The sequence below is a fragment of the Oncorhynchus keta genome, chromosome 35 (assembly GCF_023373465.1).
Source record: "Oncorhynchus keta strain PuntledgeMale-10-30-2019 chromosome 35, Oket_V2, whole genome shotgun sequence".
NCBI classification, from domain to species: Eukaryota; Metazoa; Chordata; class Actinopteri; order Salmoniformes; family Salmonidae; genus Oncorhynchus; species Oncorhynchus keta.
In genome coordinates, this window is record NC_068455.1 from 58364 (window position 1) to 73665 (window position 15302).

At 43.9% G+C, this 15302-nt stretch overlaps 1 protein-coding gene across 1 annotated transcript in view; it reads right to left on the reverse strand.

Annotated features, from left to right (window-relative positions):
• Window positions 1-390: 390 nt before the first annotated feature.
• Window positions 391-15302, reverse strand: part of LOC118370446 (acetylserotonin O-methyltransferase-like) — a gene marked incomplete at its 3' end in the record, with an annotated part of 43181 nt that continues 28269 nt past the window's right edge. The window contains exons 4-6 of the mRNA XM_052495805.1: window positions 11364-11493; window positions 10983-11051; window positions 391-509 (exon numbers count right to left, since the gene is read on the reverse strand). Of these exons, the coding sequence (XP_052351765.1) occupies window positions 391-509; window positions 10983-11051; window positions 11364-11493 (318 nt within the window). The remainder of the gene's footprint in view (window positions 510-10982; window positions 11052-11363; window positions 11494-15302) is intronic.

Below are 15302 nucleotides of genomic sequence, written 5' to 3' on the forward strand. Positions count from 1 at the left end.
GTTTGGGTTAGGGTTAGGGTTATGGGGTTAGGGTTATGAGGTTAGGGTTTGGGTTAGTGTTAGGGTGAGGGTTATGGGGTTAGGGTTAGGGTTAGGGTCAGGGTCAGGGTCAGGGTTTGGGTTAGGGTTAGGGTTAGGGTTATGGGGTTAGGTTAGGGTTATGGGGTTAGGGTTTGGGTTAGTGTTAGGGACAGGGTTATGGGGTTAGGGTTTGGGTTAGTTTTAGTGTTAGGGTTATGGGGTTAGGGTCAGGGTTAGGGTCAGGGTTAGGGTTATGGGGTTAGGGTTAGGTTCATGGCTAGGTTCAGGGTCAGGGTCAGGGTTAGGTTCAGGGTTAGGTTCAGGTTCAGGTCTAGGTTCAGGGTCAGGGTTTGTTTTATGGTCACCTACCTCCAAGGTCCACCATGGCCTTAAAGCAGGAGAGGTTGAAGGCTGTGACGATGTCGTGTCCATCCAGGATCCATGTTGAGTTCATCAGACCCATAAACTTCAGCATCTCCTCCTCTGACCTGAAACAGTAGACAGCTGCCTTCACAAAACCCCACAAGGTACTGATGGACTGCAAGAATATCCTCTTTACCAGGGGTTTGAGCTGCTCCCCTCAAGGTGACATTACAGGGTACCGGGGGACAAAAGATATAGGACAAACAATCATTTGTCCCAATAGCAGTAAGGCTCCTGAATGTTTAAACTACCAGGAGGACCAGTGTTCTGACCTACAGCTAACACTGTAGTTAAACTACCAGGAGGACCAGTGGTCTGGCCTCCAGCTAACACTGTAGTTAAACTACCAGGAGGACCAGTGTTTTAACCTACAGCTAACATTGTAGTTAAACTACCAGGAGGACCAGTGTTCTGGACTACAGCTAACATTGTAGTTAAACTACCAGGAGGACCAGTGTTCTGACCTACAGCTAATATTGTAGTTAAACTACCAGGAGGACCAGTGTTTTAACCTACAGCTAACATTGTAGTTAAACTACCAGGAGGACCAGTGTTCTGGACTACAGCTAACATTGTAGTTAAACTACCAGGAGGACCAGTGTTCTGGACTACAGCTAACATTGTAGTTAAACTACCAGGAGGACCAGTGTTTTAACCTACAGCTAACATTGTAGTTAAACTACCAGGAGGACCAGTGTTCTGGACTACAGCTAACATTGTAGTTAAACTACCAGGAGGACCAGTGTTTTAACCTACAGCTAACTTTGTAGTTAAACTACCAGGAGGACCAGTGTTCTGACCTACAGCTAACATTGTAGTTAAACTACCAGGAGGAGCAGTGTTCTGACCTACAGCTAACCTTGTAGTTAAACTACCAGGAGGACCAGTGTTCTGACCTACAGCTAACATTGTAGTTAAACTACCAGGAGGAGCAGTGTTCTGACCTACAGCTAACCTTGTAGTTAAACTACCAGGAGGACCAGTGTTCTGACCTACAGCTAACCTTGTAGTTAAACTACCAGGAGGACCAGTGTTCTGACCTACAGCTAACATTGTAGTTAAACTACCAGGAGGACCAGTGTTCTGACCTACAGCTAACATTGTAGTTAAACTACCAGGAGGACCAGTGTTCTGACCTACAGCTAACATTGTAGTTAAACTACCAGGAGGAGCAGTGTTCTGGCCTCCAGCTAACACTGTAGTTAAACTACCAGGAGGACCAGTGTTCTGACCTACAGCTAACATTGTAGTTAAACTACCAGGAGGACCAGTGTTCTGGACTACAGCTAACATTGTAGTTAAACTACCAGGAGGACCAGTGTTTTAACCTACAGCTAACATTGTAGTTAAACTACCAGGAGGACCAGTGTTCTGGACTACAGCTAACATTGTAGTTAAACTACCAGGAGGACCAGTGTTTTAACCTACAGCTAACATTGTAGTTAAACTACCAGGAGGACCAGTGTTCTGGCCTCCAGCTAACATTGTAGTTAAACTACCAGGAGGAGCAGTGTTCTGGACTACAGCTAACATTGTAGTTAAACTACCAGGAGGACCAGTGTTTTGGACTACAGCTAACATTGTAGTTAAACTACCAGGAGGACCAGTGTTCTGGCCTCCAGCTAACATTGTAGTTAAACTACCAGGAGGACCAGTGTTCTGGCCTCCAGCTAACATTGTAGTTAAACTACCAGGAGGACCAGTGTTCTGGCCTCCAGCTAACATTGTAGTTAAACTACCAGGAGGACCAGTGTTCTGGCCTCCAGCTAACATTGTAGTTAAACTACCAGGAGGACCAGTGTTCTGGCCTACAGCTAACATTGTAGTTAAACTACCAGGAGGACCAGTGTTCTGGACTACAGCTAACATTGTAGTTAAACTACCAGGAGGACCAGTGTTCTGGACTACAGCTAACATTGTAGTTAAACTACCAGGATGACCAGTGTTTTAACCTACAGCTAACATTGTAGTTAAACTACCAGGAGGACCAGTGTTCTGGACTACAGCTAACATTGTAGTTAAACTACCAGGAGGACCAGTGTTCTGACCTCCAGCTAACACTGTAGTTAAACTACCAGGAGTACCAGTGTTCTGACCTACAGCTAACATTGTAGTTAAACTACCAGGAGGACCAGTGTTCTGGACTACAGCTACCATTGTAGTTAAACTACCAGGAGGACCAGTGTTTTAACCTACAGCTAACATTGTAGTTAAACTACCAGGAGGACCAGTGTTCTGACCTACAGCTAACATTGTAGTTAAACTACCAGGAGGACCAGTGTTTTAACCTACAGCTAACATTGTAGTTAAACTACCAGGAGGACCAGTGTTCTGGACTACAGCTAACATTGTAGTTAAACTACCAGGAGGACCAGTGTTCTGGACTACAGCTAACATTGTAGTTAAACTACCAGGAGGACCAGTGTTTTAACCTACAGATAACATTGTAGTTAAACTACCAGGAGGACCAGTGTTCTGGACTACAGCTAACATTGTAGTTAAACTACCAGGAGGACCAGTGTTTTAACCTACAGCTAACATTGTAGTTAAACTACCAGGAGGACCAGTGTTCTGGCCTCCAGCTAACATTGTAGTTAAACTACCAGGAGGAGCAGTGTTCTGGACTACAGCTAACATTGTAGTTAAACTACCAGGAGGACCAGTGTTTTGGACTACAGCTAACATTGTAGTTAAACTACCAGGAGGACCAGTGTTTTGGCCTCCAGCTAAAATTGTAGTTAAACTACCAGGAGGACCAGTGTCCTGGCCTCCAGCTAACATTGTAGTTAAACTACCAGGAGGACCAGTGTTCTGGCCTCCAGCTAACATTGTAGTTAAACTACCAGGAGGACCAGTGTTCTGGCCTCCAGCTAACATTGTAGTTAAACTACCAGGAGGACCAGTGTTCTGGCCTACAGCTAACATTGTAGTTAAACTACCAGGAGGACCAGTGTTCTGACCTCCAGCTAACATTGTAGTTAAACTACCAGGAGGACCAGTGTTCTGGACTACAGCTAACATTGTAGTTAAACTACCAGGAGGACCAGTGTTTTAACCTACAGCTAACATTGTAGTTAAACTACCAGGAGGACCAGTGGTCTGGCCTACAGCTAACATTGTAGTTAAACTACCAGGAGGACCAGTGTTCTGGACGACAGCTAACATTGTAGTTAACCTACCAGGAGGACCAGTGTTCTGGACTACAGCTAACATTGTAGTTAAACTACCAGGAGGACCAGTGTTTTAACCTACAGCTAACATTGTAGTTAAACTACCAGGAGGACCAGTGTTCTGGACTACAGCTAACATTGTAGTTAAACTACCAGGAGGACCAGTGTTCTGACCTCCAGCTAACACTGTAGTTAAACTACCAGGAGGACCAGTGTTCTGACCTACAGCTAACATTGTAGTTAAACTACCAGGAGGACCAGTGTTCTGGACTACAGCTAACATTGTAGTTAAACTACCAGGAGGACCAGTGTTTTAACCTACAGCTAACATTGTAGTTAAACTACCAGGAGGACCAGTGTTCTGACCTACAGCTAACATTGTAGTTAAACTACCAGGAGGACCAGTGTTTTAACCTACAGCTAACATTGTAGTTAAACTACCAGGAGGACCAGTGTTCTGGACTACAGCTAACATTGTAGTTAAACTACCAGGAGGACCAGTGTTCTGGACTACAGCTAACATTGTAGTTAAACTACCAGGAGGACCAGTGTTTTAACCTACAGCTAACATTGTAGTTAAACTACCAGGAGGACCAGTGTTCTGACCTACAGCTAACATTGTAGTTAAACTACCAGGAGGACCAGTGTTTTAACCTACAGCTAACATTGTAGTTAAACTACCAGGAGGACCAGTGTTTTAACCTACAGCTAACATTGTAGTTAAACTACCAGGAGGACCAGTGTTCTGGACTACAGCTAACATTGTAGTTAAACTACCAGGAGGACCAGTGTTCTGGACTACAGCTAACATTGTAGTTAAACTACCAGGAGGACCAGTGTTTTGGACTACAGCTAACATTGTAGTTAAACTACCAGGAGGACCAGTGTTCTGGCCTCCAGCTAACATTGTAGTTAAACTACCAGGAGGACCAGTGTCCTGGCCTCCAGCTAACATTGTAGTTAAACTACCAGGAGGACCAGTGTTCTGGCCTCCAGCTAACATTGTAGTTAAACTACCAGGAGGACCAGTGTTCTGGCCTCCAGCTAACATTGTAGTTAAACTACCAGGAGGACCAGTGTTCTGGCCTACAGCTAACATTGTAGTTAAACTACCAGGAGGACCAGTGTTCTGGCCTACAGCTAACATTGTAGTTAAACTACCAGGAGGACCAGTGTTCTGGACTACAGCTAACATTGTAGTTAAACTACCAGGAGGACCAGTGTTTTAACCTACAGCTAACATTGTAGTTAAACTACCAGGAGGACCAGTGGTCTGGCCTACAGCTAACATTGTAGTTAAACTACCAGGAGGACCAGTGTTCTGGCCTCCAGCTAACATTGTAGTTAAACTACCAGGAGGACCAGTGGTCTGGACTACAGCTAAAGCTTCCATTGTGTGTTATGTCTGAAACCATAATGATCCTCTACTATAGATCTATATATATACTGTCTCTGACTGAGGCCCTGTCTGGAACCATAATGATCCTCTAATATAGATCTATATATATACTGTCTCTGACTGAGGCCCTGTCTGGAACCATAATGATCCTCTACTATAGATCTATATATATACTGTCTCTGACTGAGGCCCTGTCTGGAACCATAATGATCCTCTAATATAGATCTATATATATACTGTCTCTGACTGAGGCCCTGTCTGGAACCATAATGATCCTCTCCTATAGAGATAGATCTATATAGATCTATATAGATACTGTCTATACTTGCATGGTTATTGCAATGCTACTATTCTCACGAGAACCTGTTGCAATATATAATACATGTTTCCAAATGTCATTATAGTTAATGCAAACTATTAAATTATTTATTGAGGGGGAAAACTGAATTCATAATATTCTATTGTATTATGTCCAGTGAATAAATGTTGAATCTCCTTCTATCTGTAACACAGAATGAACTGGCAGTGAGGGAGACTTTCAGAGCACAGAACCCTCAGATAAAAACACTAAACCCCTCAAGGTATATTGTTAACCCTAAGCCCAACCCCCAACCCCTCAAGGCAAATTGTTAACCCTAAGCCCAACCCCCAACCCCTCAAGGCAAATTGTTAACCCTAACCCCAACCCCCAACCCCTCAAGGCAAATTGTTAACCCTAAGCCCAACCCCCAACCCCTCAAGGCAAATTGTTAACCCTAAGCCCAACCCCCAACCCCTCAAGGCAAATTGTTAACCCTAAGCCCAACCCTAAAACCCTAAAGGCAAATTGTTAACCCTAAACCCAACCCCCAACCCTTCAAGGCAAATTGTTAACCCTAAGCCCAACCCCCAACCCCTCAAGGCAAATTGTTAACCCTAAACCCAAACCTCTCAAGACAAATTGTTAACCCTAAACCCAACCCTAAACCCCTCGAAGCAAATTGTTAACCCTAAGCCCAACCCTAAACCCCTCAAGGCAAATTGTTAACCCTAAACCCAACCCCAAACCCCTCAAGGCAAATTGTTAACCCTAAACCCAACCCCAAACCCCTCAAGGCAAATTGTTAACCCTAAACCCAACCCCCAACCCCTCAAGGCAAATTGTTAACCCTAACCCAACCCCCAACCCCTCAAGGCAAATTGTTAACCCTAACCCAACCCCCAACCCCTCAAGGCAAATTGTTAACCCTAAACCCAACCCCAAACCCTTCACGGCAAAATGTTAACCCTTACCCTTACCCCAACCCTAAACCCCCCAAGGCAAAATGTTCAATGGAGCTTTAGCTGATTTAAAGCACAAAAAGGAGATTAATGTCTTGGCCTCCCATCCTAACACTAACACATCCTAACTCTAACCCAACCTAACCTTAACCTATCCTAACCCATACTAACTCTAACCCATCCTAACCTTAACCCTTCCCAACCCATACTAACCCTAACCTATACTAACCTAACCCAACCTAACTCTAACCTATACTAACCTAACCCAACCTAACTCTAACCCATACCAACCTAACTCTAACCCATACTAACTAACCCAACCTAACCTTAACCCATCCTAACCCATACTAACTCTAACCAATCCAAACCCTAACCCATCCAAACCCTAACCCATCCAAACCCTAACCCATCCTAACCCTAACCCATCCAAACCCTAACCCATCCAAACCCTAACCCATCCTAACCCATACTAACTCTAACCCATCCAAACCCTAACCCATCCTAACCCATACTAACTCTAACCCATACTAACTCTAACCCAACCTAACCTTAACCCATCCTAACCCATACTAACTCTAACCAATCCAAACCCTAACCCATCCAAACCCTAACCCATCCAAACCCTAACCCATCCAAACCCTAACCCATCCTAACCCATACTAACTCTAACCCATCCAAACCCTAACCCATCCTAACCCATACTAACTCTAACTCATCCAAACCCTAACCCATACTAACCCATACTAACTCTAACCCATCCTAACCCATACTAACTCTAACCCATCCAAACCCTAACCCATCCTAACCCATACTAACTCTAACCCATACTAACTCTAACCCATACTAACTCTAACCCATACTAACTCTAACCCAACCTAACCTTAATCCATCCCAGCCCATACTAACCCTAACCCATACTAACTCTAACCCATACTAACTCTAACCCATCCAAACCCTCACTAACCCTAACCCATACTAACTCTAACCCATACTAACTCTAACCCATCCAAACCCTCACCCATACTAACTCCTACCCAACCTAACCTTAACCCATCCCAGCCCATACTAACCCTAACCCATACTAACTCAAACCCATATTAACTCTAACCCATCCTAACCCATCCCATCCCAACCCATCCAAACCCTAACCCATACTAACCCTAACCCATACTAACCCTAACCCATACTAACCCTAACCCATACTAACCCTAACCCATACTAACCCTAACCCATACTAACTCTAACCCATCCAAACCCTAACCCATACTAACCCTAACCCATTCTAACCCTAACCCATCCTAACCTTAACCCATCCCAGCCCATACTAACTCTAACCCATACTAGCTAACCCAACCTAACCTTAACCCATCCCAACCCATACTAACTCTAACCCTACCTAACCCCAACCAATCCAAACCCTAACCCATCCAAACCCTAACCCACCCTAACCCAACCTAATTCTAACCCATCCTAACCTTAACCAATCCCAGCCCATACTAACCCAAACCCATCCAAACCCTAACCCATCCTAACCCATACTAACTCTAACCCATCCAAACCCTAACCCATACTAACTCTAACCCATACTAACTCTAACCCATACTAACTCTAACCCATACTAACTCTAACCCATAATAACTCTAACCCAACCTAACCTTAATCCATCCCAGCCCATACTAACCCTAACCCATACTAACTCTAACCCATACTAACTCTAACCCATCCAAACCCTCACCCATACTAACCCTAACCCATACTAACTCTAACCCATACTAACTCTAACCCATCCAAACCCTCACCCATACTAACTCCTACCCAACCTAACCTTAACCCATCCCAGCCCATACTAACCCTAACCCATACTAACTCAAACCCATATTAACTCTAACCCATCCTAACCCATCCCATCCCAACCCATCCAAACCCTAACCCATACTAACCCTAACCCATACTAACTCTAACCCATACTAACCCTAACCCATACTAACCCTAACCCATACTAACCCTAACCCATACTAACTCTAACCCATCCAAACCCTAACCCATACTAACCCTAACCCATTCTAACCCTAACCCATCCTAACCTTAACCCATCCCAGCCCATACTAACTCTAACCCATACTAACTAACCCAACCTAACCTTAACCCATCCCAACCCATACTAACTCTAACCCAACCTAACCCCAACCAATCCAAACCCTAACCCATCCAAACCCTAACCCACCCTAACCCAACCTAACTCTAACCCATCCTAACCTTAACCCATTCCAGCCCATACTAACCCAAACCCATCCAAACCCTAACCCATCCTAACTCTAACCCATCCAAACCCTAACCCATACTAACTCTAACCCATACTAACTCTAACCCATACTAACTCTAACCCATACTAACTCTAACCCATACTAACTCTAACCCAACCTAACCTTAATCCATCCCAGCCCATACTAACCCTAACCCATACTAACTCTAACCCATACTAACTCTAACCCATCCAAACCCTCACCCATACTAACCCTAACCCATACTAACTCTAACCCATACTAACTCTAACCCATATTAACTCTAACCCATATTAACTCTAACCCATCCTAACCCTAACCCATCCCAACCCATACTAACCCTAACCCAACCTAACTCTAACCTATCCTTTTCCCGAAGCGGATCCTCTGTTTGGTCCACCACCGAGGACAATGAATCGGATCCCAGCCGGCGACCCAAAACAACGGCACCGCAGAAGAGGCAGACGAAGCGGTCTTCTGGTCAGGCTCCGTAGACGGGCACATCGCGCACCGCTCCTGAGTATACTACTCGCCAATGTCCAGTCTCTTGACAACAAGGTAGATGAAATTCTAGCAAGGGCTGCCTTCCAGAGAGACATCAGAGATTGTAACATTCTTTGTTTCACAGAAACATGGTTCACTCGGGATACATCATCAGAGTCGGTACGGCCACCTGGTTTCTTCACACATCGCGCCAACAGAAACTAACATCTCTCTGGTAAGAAGAAGGGCGGGGGTGCATGCCTTATGATTAATGAGACGTGGTGTGATCATAACAACATACAGGAAGTCCTTTTGTTCACCTGACTTAGAATTCCTTACAATGAAATGGCGACTGCATTATCTACCAAGAGAATTCTCTTCGACCATAATCACAGTTGTGTATATCCCCCCCAAGCAGACACATCGACGGCCCTGAAAGAACTTCATTTGACTCTATGTAAACTGGAAACCACACATCCTGAGGCTGCATTCATTGTAGCTGGGGATTTTAACAAGGCTACTCTGAAAACAAGGCTCCCTAAATTTTATCAGCATATCGAATGTGCGACCCGGGCTGGCAAAATCCTGGATCATTGTTATTATAAGTTCTGCGATGCATATAAAGCCCTCCCCCGCCCTCCTTTCGGGAAATCTGACCACGACTCCATTTTGTTGCTCCCAGCCTATAGACAGAAACTAAAACAGGAAGCGCCCGTGCTCTGGTCTGTTCAACAATGGTCCGACCAATCGGATTCCACGCTTCAAGATTGCGTCAAACACGTGGACTGGGATATGTTCCGCATAGCGTCGAACAATAACATTGATGAATACGCTGATTCGGTGAGCGAGTTTATTAGCAAGTGCATCGGTGATGTTGTACCCACAGCGTCTATTAAAACATTCCCCAACCAGAAACTGTGGATTGATGGCAGCATTCGCGCAAAACTGAAAGCGTGAACCACTGCTTTTAGTCAGGGCAAGGTGACCGGAAACCACTATGTCTTGCTCCCAGACAAACTGAACAACTTCTTTGCTCGCTTTGAGGACAATACAGTGCCGCTGACACGGCCCGCTACCAAAACCTGCGGGCTCTCCTTCACTGCAGTCAACGTGATTAAAACATCTAAACGTGTTAATCCTCGTAGGGCTGCCGGCCCAGACTGCATCCCCAGCCGCATCCTCAGAGCATGACCATCTGACTGGTGTGTTTACGGACATATTCAATCAATCCTAATCCCAGTCTGCTGTTCCCACATGCTTCAAGAGGGCCATCATTGTTCCTGTTCCCAAGAAAGCGAAGGTTACTGAGCTAAATGACTATCGCCCTGTAGCACTCACTTCTGTCATCATGAAGTGCTTTGAGAGACTAGTCAAGGACCATATCACCTCCACCCTACCTGACACCCTAGACCCACTCCAATTTGCTTACCGCCCCAATAGGTCCACAGATGACGCAATAAAATCACACTGCCCTAACCCATTTGGACAAGAGGAATACCTATGTACGAATGCTGTTCATCGACTACAGCTCAGCATTTAACGCCATAGTACACTCCAAACTCGTCATCAAGCACGAGACCCTGGGTCTTGACCCCGCCCTGTGTAACTGGGTCCTGGTCTTCCTGACAGGCCACCCCCAGGTGGTGAGGGTAGAAAACAACATCTCCACCCCGCTGATCCTCAACACTGGGGCCCCACAAGGGTGCGTTCTCAGCCCTCTCCTGTACTCCCTGTTCACCCGCGTGGCCATGCACGCCTCCAGCACAAGCATTTCGCTACACTTGCATTAACATCAGCTAACCATGTTTATGTGACAAATAAAATGTGATTTGATTTGATAACCCTAACCCATACTAACTCTAACCCAACCTAACCCATACTAGGATATATTTGAAGTTATATAATTCCTCTACTTCCTTCATAAAGATGATACAGTCCACCAACCTGTAGATGGTTTGGAAGATGTCTTCAGGTGAGATGCCAAATGTTTTTTCATTTTGGTTCTTCCCCTCTCTGTAAAACATCAAACACAATGACCGTCAGCTGAGAAGCATATGAAAACATAACCCTGCTTAACTGATGCAATGTAACGGTTTATGTGAGGTATATGAACATGAAATTCTTCTCTTATAACGTAACCCTGTTAAACTGTTGTAATGTAACGGTTTATGTGAGGTAGATGAACATGAAATTCTTCTCTTATAACATAACCCTGTTAAACTGTTGTAATGTAATGGTTTATGTGAGGTAGATGAACATGACGTTAGTATTCAGTTGGGAGTACATCTTCATTCAGCATCTGGTGTTGTATTGTTGTTTAGCCACCTGACAGCGTGCACCATGTTGTTCCACAGAGGGTAGATGGTCTGTGATTGGTAGATGATCATGTCATGAAGAGACTTGGCGCTGCCCTTGGCCAGGTAGAGGTTGGCCACATCAGTACTGCTGTAACAGGCTAGAACCAAGACAAAAGTAAAAACATTACTGCTATAACATACTGAACTAAGATAACATTACTGCTGGAACACTCTAGAACCAAGAGAACATTACTGCTGTAACACTCTAGAACCAAGAGAACATTACTGCTGTAACATGCTAGAACAGGCGGCAGGGTAGCCTAGTGGTTAGAGCGTTGGACTAGTAACCGAAAGGTTGCAAGTTCGAATCCCCGAGCTAACAAGGTACAAATCTGTCGTTCTGCCCCTGAACAGGCAGTTAACCCACTCATTGAAAATAAGAATTTGTTCTTAACTGACTTGCCTAGTAAAATAAAGGTAAAATAAAAAATAAATAAAACTAAAAGAACACTACTGCTGTAACACTCTAGAACCAAGAGAACATTACTGCTGTAATGATCTAGATCCAAGAGAACATTACTGATGTAATGATCTAGAACCAAGAGACCATTACTGCTGTAATATGCTAGAACTAAAAGAACAGTACTGCTGTAATAATCTAGAACCAAGACAACAGTACTGCTGTAACACCCTAGAACCAAGAGAACACTACTGCTTTTATACACTAGAATAGTACTGTAAGAACCATGAGAACAGTACTGTGGTAACATGCTAGAACCATGAGAACAGTACTGTGATAACATGCTAGAAGCATGAGAACAGTACTGCTGTAACATGCTAGAACCAAAATAACTGTACTACTGTAACACAGTAACCAAAATAACAGTACATTACTGCAGTAACACTCTAGAACCAAGAGAACAGTACTGTGGTAACTATAACCAAGATAAGATAGCAGTACTGCTGTAACAAGCTAGAATCAAGAGAACAGTACTACTGTAACATGCAAGAACCAAGAGAACAGTACTGCTGTTACATGCTAGAACCAAGATAACGTTACTGCTGTAACATGCTAGAACTAAAAGAACAGTACTGCTGTAACACTAGAACCAAGACAAAAGTACTGAACCAAGAGAACCAAGAGAACAGGAACACCAAATAAACAAAAGTAAAGTAACTGTTTATTTTTTAGAACCAAGAGAAAAGTACTACTGTAACACGATGGAACCATGAGAACAGTACTGCTGTAACACGCTAGAAGCAAGAGAACAGAAACAAGCAAGAACTAAGAGAACAGAACTGCTGTAATTAATCTAGAACAAATAGAACAGTACTGCTGTAACACTAGAACAAAGACGAAAATACTTCAGAGAGTACAAAGAGTACAGTAGTGCTGTAAAACTAGAACCATGGGAACTGTACTGCTGTAACAGTCTAGAACCAGGACATCTGTACTGCTATAACAGTCTAGAACCAGGACAACTGTACTGCTGTAACAGTCTAGAACCAGGACATCTGTACTGCTGTAACACTAGAACCAAGAGAACTGTACATTACTGCTGTAATGTTAAACCAAGAGAACTGTACTTCAGTAACACTAGAACCAAGAGAACATTACTGCTGTAACACGCAAGAACCAAGAGAACTATACTGCTGTAACACTAGAACCAAGAGAACTGTACTGCTGTAACACTAGAACCAAGAGAACATTACTGCTGTAACACGCAAGAACCAAGAGAACTGTACTGCTGTAACACTAGAATCAAGAGAACTGTACTGCTGTAACACTAGAACCAAGAGAACTGTACTGCTGTAACACTAGAACCAAGAGAACATTACTGCTGTAACACGCAAGAACCAAGAGAACTGTACTGCTGTAACACTCTAGAACCAAGAAAACAGTTCTGCTGTAACACAATAACCAAAACAACAGTACATTACTGCTGAAACAAGATAAAACCAAGAGAACAGTACTGTTTTAACATTCGAAAACAAAGTGAAAAGTACTGTTGTAACACTAAAACCAGGATAACAGTACAATACTGCTGTAGCACTAGAACCAAGAGAACATAACTTCTGGAACACTAGAACCAAGAGAACAGAACTGCTGTAACACAATAACCAAAATAACAGTACAATACTGCTGTAACAAGATAAAACCAAGAGAACAGTACTGTTTTAACATTCTAAAACAAAGAGAACAGAACTGCTGTAAAAGTAGAACCAAAAGAACAGCAGTGCTGTAACACTAGAACAAAGACAACAGCAGATTACTGCTGTAACATTCTAGAACCAGGTGAACAGTACTGCTGTAACACAATAACCAAGATAACATTACTGCTGTAATGACCTAGAACCAAGAGAACATTACTGCAGTAACATGCTGGAACTAAAAGAGCAGTACTGCTGTAACACTCTAGAACCAAGAGAACAGTACTGCTGTAACATGCTTGAACCAAGACAACAGTACTTCTGTAACACAATAACCAAAATAACAGTACATTACTGCAGTAACACTCTAGAACCAAGAGAACAGTACTGTGGTAAATATAAGCAAGAGAACATAACTGCTGTAACAAGCTAGAATTAAGAGAACAGTAATGCTGTAAAAGTAGAACCAAAAGAACAGCAGTGCTGTAACACTAGAACAAAGAGAACAGTAGATTACTGCTGTAACATTCCAGAACCAGGTGAACAGTACTGCTGTAACACAAGAACCAAGAGAATAGTACTGATGTAACACTTTAGAACCTCGTGAACAGTACTGCTGTAACACAAGAACCAAGAGAACAGTACTGCTGTAACACAATAACCAAGAAAACAGTAGATTACTGCTGTAACACTCTAGAACCAGGTGAACAGTACTGTTGTAACACAAGAACCAAGAGAACAGTACTGCTGTAACACTCTAGAACCAGGTGAACAGTACTGCTGTAACACAAGAACCAAGAGAACAGTACTGCTGTAACACAAGAACCTTTACCCAAATCCAGACAGCAGATGTTCTGAAAGAGCTGCAAAACCTGGACCCACACAAATCAGCTGAGCTTGACAATCTGGACCCTCTATTTCTGAAACTATCCGCCGCCATTGTCGTAACCCCTATTACCAGCCTGTTCAACCTCTCTTTCGTATCGTCTGAGATGCCCAAGGATTGGTAAGCTGCCGCGGTCATCCCCCTCTTCAAAGGGGGAGACACCCTGGACCCAAACTGTTATAGACCTACAGAATATCCATCCAGCCCTGCCTATCTAAGGTCTTCGAAAGCCAAGTCTACAAACAGATCACTTACCATCTCGAATCCCACCGTACCTTCTCCGCTGTGCAATATGGTTTCCGAGCCGGTCACGGGTGCACCTCAGCCACGCTCAAGGTACTAAACGATATCATAACCGCCATCGATAAAAGACAGTACTGTGCAGCCGTCTTCATCGACCTGGCCAAAGCTTTCGACTCTGTCAATCATCATATTCTTATCGGCAGACTCAGTAGCCTCGGTTTTTCTAATGACTACGTCACCTGGTTCACCAACTACTTTGCAGACAGAGTTCAGTGTGTCAAATCGGAAGGTATGTTGTCCGGTCCTCTGGCAGTCTCTATGGGGGTGCCACAGGGTTCAATTCTCAGGCCGACTCATTTCTCTGTATATATCAATGATGTTGCTCTTGCTGCGGGCAATTCCCTGATCGGCTTTCTATATCGCAACAAAGCCTCCTTCACTCACGCCGCCAAACTTACCCTAGTAAAACTGACTATCCTACCGATCCTCGACTTCAGCGATGTCATCTACAAAATAGCTTCCAATACTCTACTCAGCAAACTGGATGCAGTTTATCACAGTGCCACCCGTTTTGTTACTAAAGCACCTTATACCACCCACCACTGCGACCTGTATGCTCTAGTCGGCTGGCCCTCGCTACATATTCGTCACCAGACCCACTGGCTCCAGGTCATCTACAAGTCCATG